General features: G+C 39.9%; 1 protein-coding gene across 8 annotated transcripts in view; it reads left to right on the forward strand.

Moving 5' to 3' along the window:
- The window catches only part of PTPN2 (protein tyrosine phosphatase non-receptor type 2), a 99,620-nt gene that overhangs the window by 23,283 nt on the left and 56,649 nt on the right, over positions 1-19,688 (forward strand). For all 8 annotated transcript variants that reach the window (XM_054460992.2, XM_054460995.2, XM_054460998.2 and 5 more), the window contains exon 2: positions 2,198-2,288. In XM_054460992.2, the coding sequence (XP_054316967.1) occupies positions 2,198-2,288 (91 nt within the window). The remainder of the gene's footprint in view (positions 1-2,197; positions 2,289-19,688) is intronic.

Raw genomic sequence — 19,688 nt, forward strand, 5'->3', positions numbered from 1 at the left:
AAGGGCAAGCAAATGCTTCTGTGAAGTAGAATGAGGATCTAGAAACAGACTCCTGCGTGTGCTGAAACTTGGTTTATGATAGAGCAGGTGTTACTGATAAATGCAGAAACCAATAAATGGTATTAAGTCAATTAACTTCCCATTTGGAAGGGATAAAACTAAATTTCTCTTCCACCTTGCAGGCTAATAACAGTGTCTTATATCTTGCAAAAGTACTCTTACCAGTCCATTCACTTCCAGAAAAATGGAGAAGTTTCGTGTTAGAAATTTGTGCATCATATTCCATAAATAAAAACTTCAGATACTTGGCTGACGGTGATGGCTCAAACCTGTAATCCCAGCACTTTGGGAGGCTGAAGCAGGTAGATCCCTTGAGCCCAGGTGTTCGAGACCAGCCTGGGCAAAAAGTGAGACCCTATCTCTATAAAAACAAATAAACAAAATGGCACCTAACTTTTAAAATGCTTTTTCTTACATGTGATAATGTGAACAAAAGCACAATTTAATTTTTGCTATTAAAACATGCTTTTTTTTTTGGTTTCTGTTACATTTCTGTATTTACTTGAATTCTTAGAACACTGTTTCCTGGGAGATCAAACCTGGCCATTCTGGATACATCAGTAGTGAGAGCTTAGTGCGGACATAGCCTTACAGAATGTCTTCCACGTTGAAATGCAGAGAACCCAAAGGCACCTAGGATGAGCCTCAGGCCTGCTGGTTGTTGCAGTGGCGCAATCTCAGCTCACTGCAGCCTCTGCCTCCTGGGTTTAAGCGATTCTCATGCCTTAGCCTCCCGAGTAGCTGGGATTACAGGCGCTCGTCACCAGGCCTGGCTAATTTTTGTTTTGTTTTGCTTTTTCCGCCTCACTCTGTCACCCAGGCTAGAGTACAGTGGTGCGACCTCGGCTCACTGCAACCTCAGCCACCCGGTTTCAAGCGATTCTCCTGCCTCAGCCTCCCGAGTAGCTGGGATTACAGGTGCCTGCCATCACGCCTGGCTAATTTTTGTAGTTTCAGTAGAGACGAGGTTTCACCATCTTGGCCAGGCTGGTCTTGAACTCCTGACCTCATCATGATCCACCCACCTTGGCCTCCCAAAGTGCTGGGATTACAGGCGTGAGCCACCGCGCACAGCCTAATTTTTGTATTTTTTTGGGTGTTTTTTTTTTGATAGAGTCTCACTGTGTCATCCAGACTGGAGTGCAATGGCACGATCTCGGCTCACTGCAACCTCCACCTCCCGGGTTCAAGCAATTCTCCTGCCTCAGCCTCCTGAGTAGCTGGGATTTCAGGCACCCATCACCACGCCTAGCTGATTTTTTGTATATTTAGTAGAGACGGGGTTTCGCCATATTGGCCAGGTTGGTCTCGAACTCCTGACCTCAGGTGTTCCCCCGCCTCGGCCTGCCAAAGTGCTGGGATTACAGGTGTGAGCCACCGCACCTGGCCAAATTTTTGTATTTTTAATAGAGCTGGGGTTTCACAATGTTGGCCAGGCTGGTCTCGAACTCCTGACCTCAGGGGATCTACCTACCTCGGCCTCCCAAAGTGTTGGGATTACAGGCGTGAGCCACCGCTCCAGGCTTGTTGCTGAACATTTATGGCTCTAGAAATAATTTTTTTTTTTAAGGAGAAGTAATGACAAACATGATAGAAATAAAATTTGAGGATATTTCTGGGTTCAAAATAAAGTAACAGTTAAATAGCATGAACATGAAGAAATAAATATTTTCAGGTAGAAACTCCAAAATTTAGGTAGATGCTATGGGTTTTAGTCAGAATTTGAATATGATGTGGCTGATCATAGATAGCTCCATTGCATTAATTCTGCTTCATAAAGTGTTTGATGCTTGCTTGTAGGTGTTGAATAGAGCCTAATTAGCAGTAAGTAAACAGATCTAGAGCACAGACTTTGGCATCTGAAGGACCTTGGTTCAATCCTGGGACTGCCACTTACTAGCTATGGGATCTTTGGTGGATTTTTAACCTTTGAAAACCTTTCATCCCTTACAGATAAAATGGGGAAGAAAATCGTTTCCATTAGCATTGTGAGGATTAAATGATTAATTGATGTAAGCAATGTGCTTTCCATAGTACTTGGCATAAGTGCTTCATGTTATTTTACACTGGCTGGGAAGATATGTTTTGCTGTGGAGAATTTAAGAGGGATATTAAAATATATTTTTGTTATTTTAAGGAAATTCGAAATGAGTCCCATGACTATCCTCATAGAGTGGCCAAGTTTCCAGAAAACAGAAATCGAAACAGATACAGAGATGTAAGCCCATGTAAGTACTTGTGGGTTTGTGTGCATGTGTATTTTTTGGTTTGTTTTAAGAGGCAGGATGTAGTAAAAAGGAGGGCTTGGGGTCAGTGTTGATAAATACAGTAATTTTTTTCCTATTTACATAAGACAGATTCTTTAAATAAGAATTTAAAGGTGTAGAATAGTAGAAGGAAAAATAATTACCCATAATTATTTCATCCTTCAAACATAGGCACCATTATTTTGGTGTATTTCCCACAACCTATTTTTCTTATGCACAGTTTTTCTTTCTTTAAAATAATTGTAATTATAGATGTCTATATAATATCCATATGTATTTCCTTTTCATATCATTCCATGGCCTTTGTAAGTTTTGCTTAAAATAGTTGTTGGTGTAGTTTGGTTTTTTTCCTTCCCCAAGTTATAAGAGGTAGTATGTACTCGCTGTAGAAAACTTAGAAAACAGAGAAAAGTATAAGGAACAAACTTATTTAAAAATAAATAATAACTTGGGTTTATATTCTTTGGAGTTTTTAAAAATAAACATGTATTTTAAACGGAAAATTAGAATCTTGCCACATACTCATTTGTAGCTCTTTTCTTACTTAGCAGTACATTGTAAACTTTTTTTTATTATAAACACAATTTTTAATTGCTTTGACAGTGGCTTTGGATATACCACTCTTGCGTAAGTTCCCCTGTTGTTGGACATTTAGATTATGATGTATACACATACACACACACACACACACACAATTGTGTGAACAATTATAATACTAGAGTTCTCTGGTGTATTCATCATGCAGTGATTTTATTTTTTGTTGTGATTCATGCAGCTTATTCAGATATTAAATTGGGCCTCCTTCCTGCTTCAGCATGTTTCCCTATGTTTGACTTTAGTGGGCTAAGCATAGGTTTTCTCTTTAGGGCTCCTTGGTAGTAGGGACTTGAAAAACAGTATCAGATTGATCACATTCTGGTTTTTGCTTGTTTCTGGTTGTTCCCCTGTTGACTAAGGTATGGTGCTGCCTGCTAAGATCTCCTGTGTAGGTTGAACCATTTCACTCTGTTCAAGGACACAGACTGTATACCTTTATATACATTGTAGTCATTGGTTATAGATAAGATATTTAGGGTCTGGATGTACCACTGAAAAATCCATCATTTACTGGAAAAAAATCCTTATTTTTATTCTTACATGAATAGAATGTTTTTCTTATGTTGACCAAATACATTTCCAAGAAGGGTGTATTGGCTGATTTTGGGCAAATCAAATGAGAAGCGGTCTCTGAAAATATTTCATGTTTGTTATAAATTACTATTAAATACTATGTTTCTCTTACATGCTTTTTTCTTTACTACCAGTTAGAAGTGCTCTTAAAGATAAGTAGCTAGAAGAGTGGTTTTCCATTTTCTTCAGTTGCAGCATGCTTGAAGATATGACCCACTTCCTCCGAAACATGTGGCTCATCACGGTGGCAGTTCCGGTGTGGGTGTGCGTTCAGGGAATAGCGGGTGTGGGCAGTAATTCTGATACTTAGGTGCCCTTCCCCTGCCTCCAAATCTCTGATTGAGAATCACTGAGCTACAGAGAATAATTCTCTAATGTTACCATGAGTTTTGAAGACAGTATTTTCCAGTTGTACACCTTGCTTTGATGCCTTTAATTTTTAAAAAACTTTTGATTTTGAAAATTGTAGATTTGGATGCAGTTGTAAGAAATAATAGAGAAAGATCGAGTATACCCCTCACCTAGTTTCCCCCAGTGGTAACATCTTGTATAACTACAGTCCAATATCACATCTGGGAACCTGAAACAATACAGTCCATCCAGGTTTGACCAGTTTTACATGCACTCGTTTGTGTGTGTGTGTGTAAGTTCTGTGCAGTTTTATCACGTGTAGATTCCTGGGATCACCACCACAGTCTGGATGCAAACCAGTGGAGCATTCCCATCACAGGGTCACTTGCACTGCCTTTCTGGGGCCACAGTCTCCTTGCTTGCATCCTCCTTCCCTAACCTGGTGTTGCCTTTAATTTTTATATATTTGTTGTAATTGCAATTATTGGATGCACTACACTACATTTGAGTCCCCTAATTAGTTTTATCAAATTGATCTAAATGGGATTTTTTTTTTTTTTTTGAGAGGGTGTCTCACTCTGTTACCCAGGCTGGAGTGCAGTGGCGTGATCTTGGCTCACTGCAAACCCCTGCCTCCTGGATTCAAGCGATTCTCCTGCCTCAGCCTCCCAAGTAGCTGGGATTACAGGCGTGCACCACCACGCCCAGCTTATTTTTGTATTTTTAGTAGAGATGGAGTTTCACCATGTTGGCCAGGCTGGTCTCGAACTCCTTACCTCAAGTGATCTGCCTGCTTCAGTCTCCCAAAGTGCTGGGATTACAGTCATGAACCACCATGCCCAGCTGATAATTTTTTTTTTTAAATTGGAATTGAGACATTTTATTTTAAAGTAAAAACATTTGCAACTTAAGTTATCCTCAAGTATATACATCAATAAAACTCTTATGATTTGTCTCCTCAGCTTTTAGACTTATGTTGTATACCTACAGTTGAAGGCTGCAGGGAGACTCTCTTTAAAATGTGCGTTATCAGGCCTCCCTCCGTCATCATTGGGACCAGGCTCTTCCTGTATGCCTTCTCATTGAAAAGCACTTAGCCTTGAGAGAACCGAGCTTCCCTCCTGCAGACCATGCAGTGGTTGTCCTCTGGAGCTATGCTCTGCTGGGAGCAGCCCCCAGTGCATGTTCTCCCTACTCTTCTTCTTCGCCCCCTCCCTCCCCACACATGCCTCCCTAGTAAGCCATGTTCTCCTGATCTCTGAAATGGAGACCGCTCATTCTTGCTTCTCACGTAGCCACAGGGTTTTCTAGTCTGAGCCAATACGCTTCAGCCTGCAAATGAAAATGATCTCTTCCAAGGCTTGTGCTGGCCAGCACATCCCCACACCGCCCTGGCACCTCTCCTCTCCTGACTTCAGTCATTCACTGTCTTTCTCCTTACCCTCTCCTTCCCACCTTCCTCATCCTGCGTGACTTTGTGTCCCTGGGAAAGAACTACGGCTCATTGCGCTAGAGTTCCTAGACCTGTTCAGCTCCACTGACATTGACCTTTAGTAATCTTCACCTCTGAAATCTGAAACTCTGCTGCCTTTAGGGCTACTTTCTGTCATTCCAGCTTTCACTTGCTTACTCCCACTGTACCTGCTCTTTGACTTCAGCAGGATCTTTAGTTGACTTTTTCATGTATTGTGAAGTTGGAAGTGTATTGAATTGAAATTTCGATTAAAAAATGTAGTGAAGCATATTACTTTGTCCTCTAACCTAACTATTAATAACTTCCTTGTTGTTTTTATATTTAAAAAATAACTCTGGATTTTTTAATTCCACCATTTTGTAAAGCTCCAACCTAGGAATAATCAGTCATTCGTCCTCTCTGCCCTTTGGGCAAATGAGCATGTGCCTTGGGTGGACTCCGGTGCTAGGTGGGCTTGGGGTTGCCTTGCTGTCCTCGTGCCCTCGTCTGCCCCACTGCCACCCTGCTCCAGCTCTGCACCGAGTAAATCATCTGTCAGAGCTCCTCACCATGCTCAGGATATCGTCCTGCTTTCAATTCTACAGATAAACGTTGTAAAAATCAGGAAACACCACCTTAGCTTCATGTTCTATCACCTGAAAACTCACTTTCTTTTGCCCCGTCCTTCCCTAAAGTCCCAGGAGAGAAGCCTCCCCTCCCTCTGTCCTAGCCGAATCCTTCATCCCCATCCTCCTCATGGGCCCTGCTCTTCGTCATCACTGCTTTTTGTGTGTTTTCAGCCTCTTTCTATCTCATAACTTCTTCTCTTTTGTATAAATGTGGTTCGCTCTCTTTTGTCTCAACCCTTATATCCCACCCCAGCCCCCACTTCCTTTCTTACCTACGTGGATGGACATTTCTTACCTGTACACAGGCTTAAAACAATCAATGTGCCATTTGTCTCTCCACCCTCCCCACCATGCACACTTCAGCCCATGCTTCTTCCCCAGCCTCCCCACTGAAACTTATTCTAAAAGCACTGTAGCTGTAGTTGTCAAATGCAGTGAGAGACTTTCCACTGGTTTCCTTCTCTGTGACTTTTGACATTATTCTTCTGCCTCAGCCTCCCGAGTAGCTGGGATTACAGGCACATGCCACCACGCCTGGCTAATTTTTGTAATTTTAGTAGAAACAGGGTTTCACCTTGTTGGCCGGGCTGGTCTCGAGCTCCTGATCTCAAGTGATTGGCCCACCTCGGCCTCTCAAAGTACTGGGATTGCAAGTGTGAGCCGCTGTGCCCAGCCAACCGTGCCTTTTTTCCGAACCCCATAATTTTTCTGATTTTCCTCTTTGGCCGCTCCCCTATTTTCAGGGTGTCTCCTCTTCACTTTGCCTTTATTTCTTCAGGAGTCTGTTTCTCTCTTCTTCTCACTGTAACACTTGGATGAATGATCTCATCTGCTGTGGGCCTAGTTTCCATCTCTGCTTATAACCCCGAATCTCATCTGCAGTCTTGGACTTTTCTGTCTACAGGTCTGTGTATCCAAGTCATCATCTCTGTCTGGGTGTCCTGTAGCCACCTCAGACTCAGTATACACTGAGTGAGTGTTCCTCCCTGACACACTTCACTGGCCTTAGCCCCACACCTGCCTTTTCTCCTTTTCCCCATGTTTATAAGTGCCATTATTTACACATTTTCTGAAGCCAGAAACAGATTCTTCCCTCATTCATTTCCCACGTCACTAAGTAATACTGATTTCCATTTCCATGATGTATTTCTATTTCTATTTCTATTTCTTTTTTCTTTTCTTTCTTTCTTTCTTTCTTTTTTTTTTTTTTTTTTTTTTGAGACAGGGTCTGGCTCTATCACTCAGGCCGGAGTGCAGTGGCACCGTCTCGGCTCACTGCAACCTCCGCCTCCCAGGCTCAGGTGATCCTCCCACCTCAACCTCCTGAGTAGCTGGGACTACAGGTACATGCCGCCATGCTGAGCTAGTTTTTTAGATTTTTTGTAGAGATGGGGTTTCGTCATGTTGCCCAGGCTGTTCTCAAACTCCTGGACTCATGTAGTCCACCTGCCCCGACCTCCTGATGTGTTGGGATTACAGGTGTGAAGCACCGTGCTGAGCCTCCATAATGTATTTCAAATCTGTTTTCTTCTCTGTTCACATTGGCTTGGTTCAGGCCCTACTACGCTTTTCCTTGTCATTACGGTAGCCTCCAAACCAGTCTCCTTGTTTCCCTTCTGTTCCCACTTCAGTCCATTTTCATGGTATCTGGAGTAATCTTTGTATAATGCAAGTGTGTTTTCCACTCCCCTCTCTAATAGTGCTGCACAATTTTTATGAAAAAATTAAACTTCTTTAGCATTATCATACTGGGCTTTTTGGAGATTGACCCCTTTACACACCTCTCTAAATCTTTTCTAGCCATTTTCCTAGAAATTATTCATTTCAGTAAAACTGAATCACTTGGAGTTCTTCTAGCATGACTGGTTTTTAATACCTCAGTGGCTTCAAATATGTCATTCCCTTTTTGAAATATTCTTCCCCTCCTCTCTCTGACCCATCTCAATCAAAGTTCTCCCTCTGCAAATACCAGCTAAACAACCTCTTTCCCGTGAGTGGTATTCTTATCCAATGGAGGTGGTGGTTCTCGTTCACTAAGTCCAGAGGGGCTCAGGAATGTGTATTTTTTAAAAGCTGGGATGGTGTTGATGTACCTTTTCCAACTGATAGTCATTATGTCATTTAAAAATGTGTTTCTGGCTGGGTGCTGTGGCTCATGCTTATAATCCCAACACTTTGGAAAGCTGAGGTAGGAAGATTGCTTAAGGCCAAGAGTTTGAGACCAGCCTGGGCAACATAGTGAGACCCCATCTCTACACAGAGTTTTTTTTTAATTAGCTGGGACGTGGTGATGCATGCCTGTAGTCCCACCTATTCGGGAGGCTGGGGCAGGAGGATCACTTGAGACCATTAATTCGTAGCTGCAGTGAGTTGCAGTGGCACCAGTGCACTCCAGCTTGGGTGACAGAGCAAGACTGTCTCTAAAAATTTTTTAAAATGCATTTCTATACATAGTACTTGACAGTTGTTGATTTGGTTCAGAAAACATTTGTTGAAAACCAGCTACATGTTTGATACTATGCTATGTATCGAATAATTTATGGTATACTTGAGGAGATTAACACATAAGCATGTTACAGATATTGTAAGATACGACAGTGCATCGATGGAGCTGAGAAGAGGCTCTGCCCAAGGAGGCAGGGATGGCTTTTAAGAAAAAGAATGGTAGCCCGAGCTAGGTAAATAAAGGGGAATGGAAAAATAATTTTTTAAAGATTCAGAGTCCCAGATCTTTCTTTTCTAGATTTGGATTCAGCCGGTCTGGAAATGTTTATTTTTAAACAATCTTACGTGATTCTTTTACACTCAGTATGGCACCACTCCTCAGACTGACATATGGAAACTACATTTGGAGTTCTGAATACGAGAAACATAAAGGAAAAAGGATATTTTAAATTAGAAAGAATTTGGGCTGGTGGGTGCAGCAGCTCATGCTTGTAGTCCCAACGCTTTGGGAGGCTGAGGAGGGAGGATCGCTTGAGCCCAGGAATTTGAGGCTACAGTGAGCTGTGATTGTCCCACTGCACTCCAGCCTGAGCAATGTGAGACCTTGTCTCAAAAAAGGAAGAAAATTGAAAGGATTTGAAGAGGTCCACAATCTTCGTTTAATTGCTACAACCTAGAGATGCCTCAGTTGTCTCAGTTAACTGTGAGACAGTGTAGAAGAGATGGACAAGAACTTGGTTGTTTGAAAAGAGAGTAGCTTGTAATGGTTACTTTGGGAAATGTCTTTATACTATTAGAGACTACCACCAAATTTTGAGATCTTCCTATTTGCAGTACAGGTAGAAATCCCAGTTTACTATTTGGTCTAAAAGGGAGTGCCAGCAATTGAGTCAACTGTCATGTCTTTTCACTGGCCATGAAAGTGTGTGTGTGTGTGTGTTAAAAACTCATACCATAAATTTCTTGTAGGTGTATATTAACAGTATTGTTAACTGTATGCACATTGTTGTACAATAGATTTCTGGAACTTTTCCATCTTGTATAACTGAAACTCTAAATCCATTGAAAAACTCCCTATTTTCCTCTTCCCCCAGCCCCTGGCAGCCAGCATTCTGCTTTCTGTTTCTATGAGTTTGATTACTTTAGACACTGAATATATGTGTAATCATGCAGTATTTGTCTTTCTGCGACTGGTTTATTTCATTTGACATACTGTCCTCAAGGTTCATCCATATGAAACAGTCAGATTTTAAAGGAAATTAACAGAGACTCATGATTCTGGTAGTGTCAGGTTACATAGTCCATGGTTTGTTGCTCTACAAAACAAAAAGATTCTCAAATAAACATACTTTTTAAATGAGTTACTAGAGGGGGAAGAAGGAAGGGAAAACTTGTATGCTTCCTGCACGCTCCCCGCGTGATCTTAGCAAATGGCATTACTACTTTGACTGCAGATGTCAGTATCAGCTCTGAGATTTGTATGCAGCTAATACAGTAGCCCTAAGATGTATTAAGCAAAAATGAATAGAATTTGGGAGAGAAATTGACAAATCCATGTTCATGGGCTTCTTAAAAGACAAGATATTTGTAAAGAAATAGATTTATATAATATTATTAACCTTAATATAAGAAGAAAAATACATAGAACCCTATATCCAGCAATTAGAAAATGCACATTTTTCTAGGACTGACATGGTCTATTTGTAAAAAATGGACCATTGACTAGGCTGTCAAGTAAATCTTAAAATTTAAGAATGCCTGGCCGGGCGCTGTGGCTCACGCCTGTAATCCCAGCACTTTGGGAGGCCTAGGCAGGTGGATCACCTGAGGTCGGGAGTTTGAGACCAGCCTGACCAACATGGAGAAACCTCGTCTCTACTAAAAATACAAAGATTAGCCAGGCATAGTGGTGCATGCCTGTAATCTCAGCTACTCAGGAGGCTGAGGCAGGAGAATTGCTTGAACCCGGGAGGCGGAGGTTGCGGTGAGCCAAAATTGTGCCACTGCACTACAGCCTGGGCAACAAGAGCGAAACTCTGTCTCAAAAAAAAAAAAATTCCTATCTTATAGCTCATAATTTTTTATCTTAATACAATTAAAATATAGGTTATTAATAAAAAGATAAACATTTCCATAAACTTGGAAGTTTTAACATTTCTAAATCATGGGTCAAGACAAAATTATAATGGAAACTTAAAAATAATATATAAAATACTGCTTATCAAAACTTGTGTAAAGCAGCTAAAACAGTACTGCAATGAAAATATATTGTCTTAAATGTTTATATTATATTTTATTTATTATTTTTTAGATGGAGTCTTGCTCTGTTGCCTAGGCTGGAGTGCAGGGGTGTGATCTCAGCTCACTGCAGCCTCTGCCTCTCCAGTTCAAGCAGTTCTCCTGCCTCTGCCCCTCGAGTAGCTGGGACTACAGGCACGTGCCACCAGGCCTGGCTAATTTTGTATTTTTTAGTAGAGACAGGGTTTCGCTATGTTGGCCAGGCTGGTCTCAAACTCCTGACCTTAACTGATCTGCCTGCCTCGGCCTTCCGAAGTGCTAGGATTACAGGCATGAGCCACCGTGCCTGGCCCAGTATTTTAAAATGAAAGTTAAAATTAATGTGCTGTCTAACCTAATTTAGAGTAAAAATAAGAGAATAAGAAGAAAAAAGCAGAAAGAAGTAACAACAACAAAAGAACAGAAATAGAAATCACAGTTACAGCACAAGGGACCAACCAAGCTAAATGTTAGCCTCGGTAAGACTGATCGACTCTGTCAAGATCGAGCACGAACAATAAAACAAGAAAGAAAGAAGGTGCATATAAACAATATCAGGAGAAAGAGTGGGCACATAAATACAGGTATACAAAGAAAGCATGAATTGAATACTGCCAACAATTTTATGGCAGTAAATATTATTTAGAAAAAAATGGAACAGATTCCTAGAAAAATATAATTTACCAAAACTGACTCAAGCAGAAGTAGAGTCTGAAGAGTCCACTTACAGTTAAAGACATTAATAAACAAAATCCACAAAGAAAACACTGGGCCAGCTGGTTTTACAGGTATGTTTCATAATAATGCAAATGAATGCAAGTGAATATAGATGTAGAAATCCTAACAAAGGATTAGCAAACTGAATATAGCAATGTATTAAAAAGATAATACATCATGTTCACATTAAGTTTATTTCAGGAATGTAAGGGTAGCTAACATTAGAATATCTTTTTTATTTTTTATTTTTATTTTTTGAGACAGAGTTTCGCTCTTGTTGCCTAGGCGGTAGTGCGGTGGCATGATCTCGGCTCACTGCAACCTCCACCTCCCGGGTTCAAACGATTCTCCTGCCTCAGCCTCCCAAGTAGTTTCTATTACAGGCGTTAGCCGCAACGCCTGGCTAATTTTTGTATTTTTAGTAGAGGCGGGGTTTCACCATGTTTGTCAGGCTGGTCTCGAGCTCCTGACCTCAGGTGATCCATCTGCCTCAGCCTCCCAAAGTGCTGGGATTACAGGCGTGAGCTTCTGCACCTGGCTTAGATTATCTTATAATTCACCACAGTAACAAAGGAGAAAGAGCCATATGATTATCTCAATAAGTGTGGAAAGATTATTTAAAGTCCTTGCTGAGGATTAAAAATGACACATAGCAAGCTAGAAATAGAATGGAACTTCTAAGATTTCTAAGAGATAACTGCAACAACATCACTCATAATGATGACATGATGAAAGCATTGTTTTAAAAAAATGTTGGGAACAAGATAAGTGTGTTCACTCTTACCACTTCTACTTAACATTATACTTCTCTCTCCCTGACCTTATACTCTAGGTCCTAGTTAGTACAGTAAGCAAGAATGAGAAATAAAAGGCATAAGGATTGAAAAGAAATAAATTAACTGTCTTTTAATCTGTTTATGAGGCCACTATAGAACTTTCATAGCCAAACCAGGAAGGTTCAGTAAGAGGAATAAAAGTTTTATATGTTGCTATATAACAAACCACCCCAAAACAGTGGCTTAAAACAATAGGAGACATTTATTATGTTCACAAATCTAGGGGTTGACTAACCCCAGATAGGTGATTCTTACTCAAGGTCTTTTGTGTAATTGCATTTAAAATGGGGGCTGGGGCTGGAGTCACCTTGAAAAAGCAACTTCTTTACTCTTGTTGACTGTGCCCTCAACTGGGCTGTCACCAGGAACACCTACACAAGGCATCTCTATGAGACCTGGAGTTTATCACAAGGCAGCTGAGTTTCAAGAGTGAGCATTCTTAGAGAGTAAGGCAGAAGCTTTATTGCCTTTTGTGACCTAGCCTTAGAAGTCACATATAACTTCCACAATATTCTGTTCGAGAAGTAACTCACTAAGGCCATGCATGTTCAAGGAGAGGGTACTTAATACTCTTATTAGTTTGATGAAGGAAGTATCAGTGAATTGTGGACGTATTTTAAAACCATCACCACTATAGATGATACGAATTTCTTCATAGATAACCCCTCTAGAAATGTGCAGACAAGTCAAAGAATTATTAAGAAACATTTTGATAGTCTTAGAATTATAAGATGATAGACCTTCAAATCATTAAAAAGAAACCTTTAAACTTACCAGAAAGTGCTTGTCATCTTTCTTAATAATAGCAGATTTAGATAAAAACTTAGTTCTATAATAATAATCCGAATAAGTATAGATTTAACTTAAATTTTATGGTAACTATTATGTAAATATTTGCTAACATTTTTTCTTATCCCATTAAAGTTTGAAAATAAAGACCAGATGTCAGTGTAGTGCTTTACCTTCTCAAAATCCATTGTTGACAGCTTTTTTACTTAAAGATTTTCTCACTCACTGTTAGAGTCTTTAGTTCTATCTTCAATTTTTTTTTTTTTTTTTTTTAATCTTCAGTTTTGGCCTAGCACAGTGGCTTATGCCTGTAATCCCAGCACTTTGGGAGGCCGACGTGGGTGGATCACCTGAGGTCAACATGGTGAAACCCCGTCTCTACTAAAAATACAAAATTAGTTGGGTGTGGTAGCTGGCATCTGTAATCCCAGTTACTTGGGAGGCTGAGGCAGGAGAATTGTTTGAACCTGGGAGGTGGAGGTGACAGTGAGCTGAGATTGCGCCATTGCATTCTAGCCTGGGCAACAAGAGCGAAAAAAAACTGCCTCTCAAAAAAAAAAAAAAATCTTTAATTTTAATCAAAGCTATTTATGATGTTAATAATTTATTCCTGCGGGCTATTGATGCACTGGAGTGGTTCCAAGGAAGAAGAACTAGAACTCTTAAGAAGAAGCTAGCATTGATTAGACAGGGAAAGAGAAAACCTGAACAGAGCAGCATGATAGCTGACTTCAGATACCTGAACTTTTATATGGAAAAAAGAGTTCTTTATCCTGTGTTAAGCCCAAAATATAGAACTAGGGTTCATGAGTGAATAATAGCACTGGTGAATATCAGGTTAGCATTAGCTCTTAAGAGCTGTTTTAAGCCTACAAATGAACCCTCTGAACTAGTACACTTGTTATTGAAGGTATTCACGCAGAGGGTGGATCTTCTCACTGTCAGATCTTCTAGAGAATATTTGTGAATGAATTATAGAGGGTTGCAATAGATCATACTTTGATTTATTTCTTGTATGCTTCATTTCTTGCCCCTATTCATGTCTTTCTCACCTTCTTCCCGCATTCACCTTTCTGTCCTATTACATTGTGAATTCCTTAATGGATGCAACTTTTTTTTTTTTTTTTTGACTGACAAAAATTTTGTACATAGTTTTGTCATAGGGTAGTAAAGGGGGTATTAAAGTTATCATTAAGCTTCTCCTTCTCTGTCCCTGAATAATTAAATCTAAAAGCACTTGGGGTTGGGCCCACATGTGGAAGGCATGTGAGTAAAGGTGGTAATGTCCTTGAAAAAGAAGCCTGTGATACTGGGTTAGCATTGGTGTATCCAGGTATGAATGCGTCATTTTCAGTGAGTATAGATACACAGATAAATATGAACATAGGTATGTGTATATACATATATTTCTTATCCCTGTCCACTGAGAAATCTTGAGAGCAGCGATAGCTGATTAGCATTGGGCATGCTTAGCTTTTGATACCAAATTTTATTCTCCACTAGGAGGAGAATAGAGCTTTGGAGAAATGGCTGGTTCCACGTCTGGGACAGGGAAAGTGTAAGAATAGCTTGGAATGTCTTGTAGTGACAGAACATAAAGACATGCTCAAAAAATGATGAAGACATATCAGAAGGATGTAGAAGCCAAGTTGAGTCCACTGGCCAAACCTGGGATAATCTGAGCATGAAAATAAATAATGATTACAACCTATTGAATAAAATAGGAATTAATGAGTCTATACTGATGTAAAGTAACAAGTGAATACATAAGTGAGGGATAGGGAAAGTTCTACCTTTGTATAGGTTGCCAACTAATAAATATTGAAATGGATACTAAACTTGGTAGGTGAAAATTTGGTGAAGAACAAGGTATTTACATAATCTTGAAGTATCCCTTTACAAAATACTTACTAAATATAAGAAGAGGAATAGTACCTCTACACTGGAGAAGTCTGGCCAACAGCAGCCTTAAATATGTGATCATGACCAGTCATAAGACATACCATGTCAGAATCCTGAACCGCCCGATAAGATGCAGTGAATACATAGATGAACATGCCAAAAATATACAAACTGAACTCATCTATAGGGAAATAGATATCTGACAACTCAAATGGAGTAAGACTATAAAACAACTGACTTACAGTTTTCAAAAGGTTAAAAAATACCAGGAAAGAACAGATTGTATCCTTTTGTTTAAAGGACATTATTGGGACAGTTGGTAGAACTTGAATGGTGTCTGGGTTAGTAAAGTATCACTGTTAATTTTATAATTTTGATGACTATACTATGAGTAAGTAGGATTATGTCATTGTAGAAGATTAAAAAATGGAATAATCAGGTATGTTTGCAACTTGCTGTCATGACTTGGGAAGAAAATTCTTTGTACTTTACTTGGAATTTTTCTGTAAGTTTTAAAATTATTTAAACATACAAATTAAAAATATATATAAACTTGAGGTACTGAATCCTAGCCAATACATGAAGTCAAGAAAAGGAAATAAAAGGCATACAGGTTGGAAGGGAAGAAATAAAAATGACCTTATTAGCAGATAACATGTAGAAGATCGCAAAGAATCTACCCAACAATGTCCTAGAACTAATAAATGAGTTAAACGAGGTTGTGGGATACAAGGTCAGCATACAGAAGCCAATTGTATTCCTGTATATTAGCAACGAAACGTGGAAACCAAGATTAAAAACACATTGTTGTTTACAGTTGCTCTAAGAAAATAGAATATGTTGGAATAAATCTAACAAAATATGTGTAGGACCTGTATGTTGAAAGCACCAAACACACTGATAAAAGAAATCAAAAGATGACCTAAATAAATGAAAAAGGCCTACCATGTTCATGGATTGGAAGACTTAGCATAGTGAGTCAGTCCTCCCCAAATTGTTCTATAGATCTGTAGTGACTCATAGTGTCAAATTGTTCCTAAAGATCTAACACAATTTCTGTCAGAATTTCGGGAAGATTTTTTTGTAGATAAAAACAAGCTTATTCTTTTATGTGGAAAGGCAAAGGAACTAAAATAAAATGGCTAAAATGATCTTGAAAAATAAAAACTAGAAGAATCACTCTACCTACTTTTGAAACTTAATGCATAACCACAGTAATCAAAACAGTGTGGTAGTGGCAGAGGGATAAATACGTAAGTCAGTGGAACATAATCTAGAAATAGACTTGTAAAAATATGGTGAACTGATTTTTTGACAAAGGTGCAAAGCAATTTAAAATGAAATCTCACACCTTACACAAAAGTTAACTGAAGATAGATCATAGATGGATCATAATGTAAAAGCTTTCATAAGAAAATGGGAGAAAATTCAGGATGTAAGGCTAGATGAAGAGTTCTTAACTATGACAACTAGAGCGCAATTCATTTAAAATATCAATAATTTATACTAAATCAAAATAAAAAACTTTTGCTCCTCAAAACACCCTGTTAAGAGGACAAAAAGATGAGTACAGACTTGGAGAAAATGTAAACCACATATCTGACAAAGAACTTAGATCTGGACTATATATAGAACTCTCAAAATGTAACAGTAAAAAGAAACAAAAACCCCAGTTAGGAAATGGGCAAAAGATATGACACAGATGGCAGATAAGCCTATGAACATATAAAAAACTTCATTAGCCATTAGGAAAATGCAAATTAAAATCATGGTGGGATGTCACTAGACACCTACTAAAACAGCTAAAGTAAAGAGATCACAATACCCGAAAAATGCAGAGAAGCTGGATCTCATATATGGCTGGTGGGAATGTAAACTGGTACAGCCACTCTGGAAAATAGTTTGGCAGTTTCTTAAAAAGCTGAACGTATACTTAGCTTATATGACCCAGCACTTGCACTCCTGGGCATTTATCCCAGAGAAATGCAGTCATATGTCCACACAAAAGTGTGTGCATGAATATTCACAGCAGCTTTATTTGTAGTAGCCCCAGATTCGAAACAGCCCACGTGTCCTTCAGTGGGTAAGTGGTTAACTATGGTACATTCATAACACAGAATACTACTCAGCAATAAAAAGGAAGAAACTTGACGTAACAACATGGGTAGCTCTCAGAGGACTTACACTGGGTGAAAACAATCCAGTTTCCAATGATGACATAGTACATGATTCCATTTATATAACATTCTTGAAATGAGAATTCTCGAGAGGGAGAGCAGATTGGTGGTTAGGGGTGGATGGGGAAGAGTGTGCCTGCCAAGGGGCACACAGAACCTTTATGCTGATGGAATAGGTATGTGTTGTGGTGGTCATGTGTATTTGTTTGTGGTAAAATGGCATAGAACTGTACACACACGAATGAGTGCCTGTAGAACTGGAGAAATCAAAATAAGGTCTGTGGATTGTAGCAGTGTCTTTTCATGCTTCTGAGTTTGATGGCCTTCTGGAACTAGGCCCTGGACAGCGCATTGCTAGGAGTGGGGCTCTGTGGTGAGCCTGACAGCGTCCCTGGCTGCAAAGAGCTTAACTCTGGCAAGAAGGCTGCTACTGGTCAGGCCTGGGTGCTCCTGCTGCCCTCCGCCAGCAGAGCTGATCAGAATCTTGCCCTAAGAGGCCCCTCTTAAAAGCCACAGCACCTTGGGTGGGCTGGTCTGTCCTAGAGCATTTACGCTGGGTGGAGGGAGCTGTGGAAGTATGCAGTGGGGGAGTGCTGCAGTCCAGGACAGTCAGCTGTACTCGGGATTGGGGTGAGGGTGTGGTTGTTTCTAGATTAAAATGCAGATACATGATCAAATAGAATTTTGAAATTCCTTTAAATGTTTAAGGTAAAATAGGAATTACCAAGGAATTTTGTACTTTAATACCCTCTTAGGTTATTAAGGAGGGTTTGTCAGTGAAAATAATCAACAAAGGACTGGTCCACTTGAGCCACTGATTTTGACAGAAAGAAAACAGACCCCAGAGTGCCCCTAATCATAGGACTGTCGGCGACTCGGATGCTGATAGTGTTTCTCAGGTAGTAGTCACCCTTTTCTGGGAAATCGTGACTATGTCTGAAATCATGTAGGTTGGTAAAGCCAAAACAGATCAGAATCCACATCTTTAGATCCCTCAAACTCCCCTCACCCATGTTTTTCATCTGCACCGCAAAATTCCAGGTACCTGTACTAAAAAGTCCTGAAGGTTTCTGCGCTTTTCCTTTCTGCTGAATTAGTTTACGCTTAAGAAAGTCAGTTAACGTCATTTCATTTCCTGCTTATGGTTCAGAATGGGTTGATAGTGATTTGTCATTCTAACAAAATTCTAGCAGGTGTAGGAATTTGAATATGTGAAAATCTTCTGGAATTCATCATATAAACAGTGTTTGAATACTTGCTGACTTAAATTGTTATGATTCCCTGACAGTCAAATTTAGGAGAAATGAATCAGTACAGGATTTCTTGACTCTCCGAACCTAAACTGCAGACTGCTCCTCTCCCCTTTGTCCCCGTGGCTCAAGCCACATTCTTCATGTCCCTCAGACATGTTAGGTATGTACCACCTTAAGGCATTCACTGTTCCCTGTGCTTGGAACACTGTTAACTAAAATATCCGTGAGACTGACCCCTTCCACATCTGTGCTTACATGTGACCCACCTGGGTGGTCAGCCACAAGGCCCATCCTGACCACCCTGTTTAGAATTGCAACCTGCCCCTCTCCCCAGCGCTGTGAGTCCCGTTACTCTACCTTTTTTCTTAGCATTTATTACTCATATACTTTACTTAGTTATGCTTATTGCTATATCACCAATATAGATATTTGGTCCGCATTGTTTGCATGATGTCTCATGGGCCTTTGGATGTGATGAAAGTAAAATCTTTTCCCCTAAGTCCCTCTACCTTCAATTTGTTTAGGCTCTACCGCTCCTAGAAGCAGAGAGTCTGAGTTTCAAAGAAAATGGTGCAGTACTGCTGGGCGCCGTGGCTCACTTCTGTAATCCCAACACTTTGGGAGGCCGAGGCAGGTGGATCACCTGAGGTCAGGAGTTCAACACCAGCCTGACCAACATGGAGAAACCCCGTCTCTGCTAAAAATACAAAATTAGCCGGGCATGGTGGCACATGCCTGTAATCCCAGCTACTCGGGAGGCTGAGGCCGGAGAATCGCTTGAACCCAGGAGGTGGAGGTTGTGATGAACTGAGATCGCACCATTGCACTCCAGCCTGGGCAACAAGAGCGAAACTCCATCTCAAAAAAAAAAAAAAAAAAAAAAAAAATGGTGAGATACTTACTGATTATTTTAAAGTGAAGATTAGTATGTCTTATTTTATACAAGCTACCAAAGACGAAAAATGTCTGTTTTCCAAACTTACGAATTTTACCTATTTTGTAAAGACATTTCTCAGGTATTCTTTTCATTGCAGACTCCTGGGGACAGATTAAAGAGGACTTTTTCAATTAGGAGATTTGTGGAATCAGAATTTAATTAGTGACATTGTCCTGTCAAGTTTAGGATCTTGAAATCATGATGGGTTGAAAGACACTGATGATTTCAAGGACAGTAAACTATTGTTTGGAAAAGGTTGAACTTACCAAATGTTTCCTAAACAATGTATACTTTATTAGCAAAGTTGTGATGGTACTACCTTGGAAATACTCTTTTCATTCCCACTGCCGCTACTTGATTCAGGCCTCATCACCTCTTGATTAAGCTTTCAGTGTATTGGTGTATGAAGTTGCCTTCTTCTTTGT

Source organism: Pongo pygmaeus, chromosome 17 (assembly GCF_028885625.2).
Source record: "Pongo pygmaeus isolate AG05252 chromosome 17, NHGRI_mPonPyg2-v2.0_pri, whole genome shotgun sequence".
Lineage (NCBI taxonomy): Eukaryota > Metazoa > Chordata > Mammalia > Primates > Hominidae > Pongo > Pongo pygmaeus.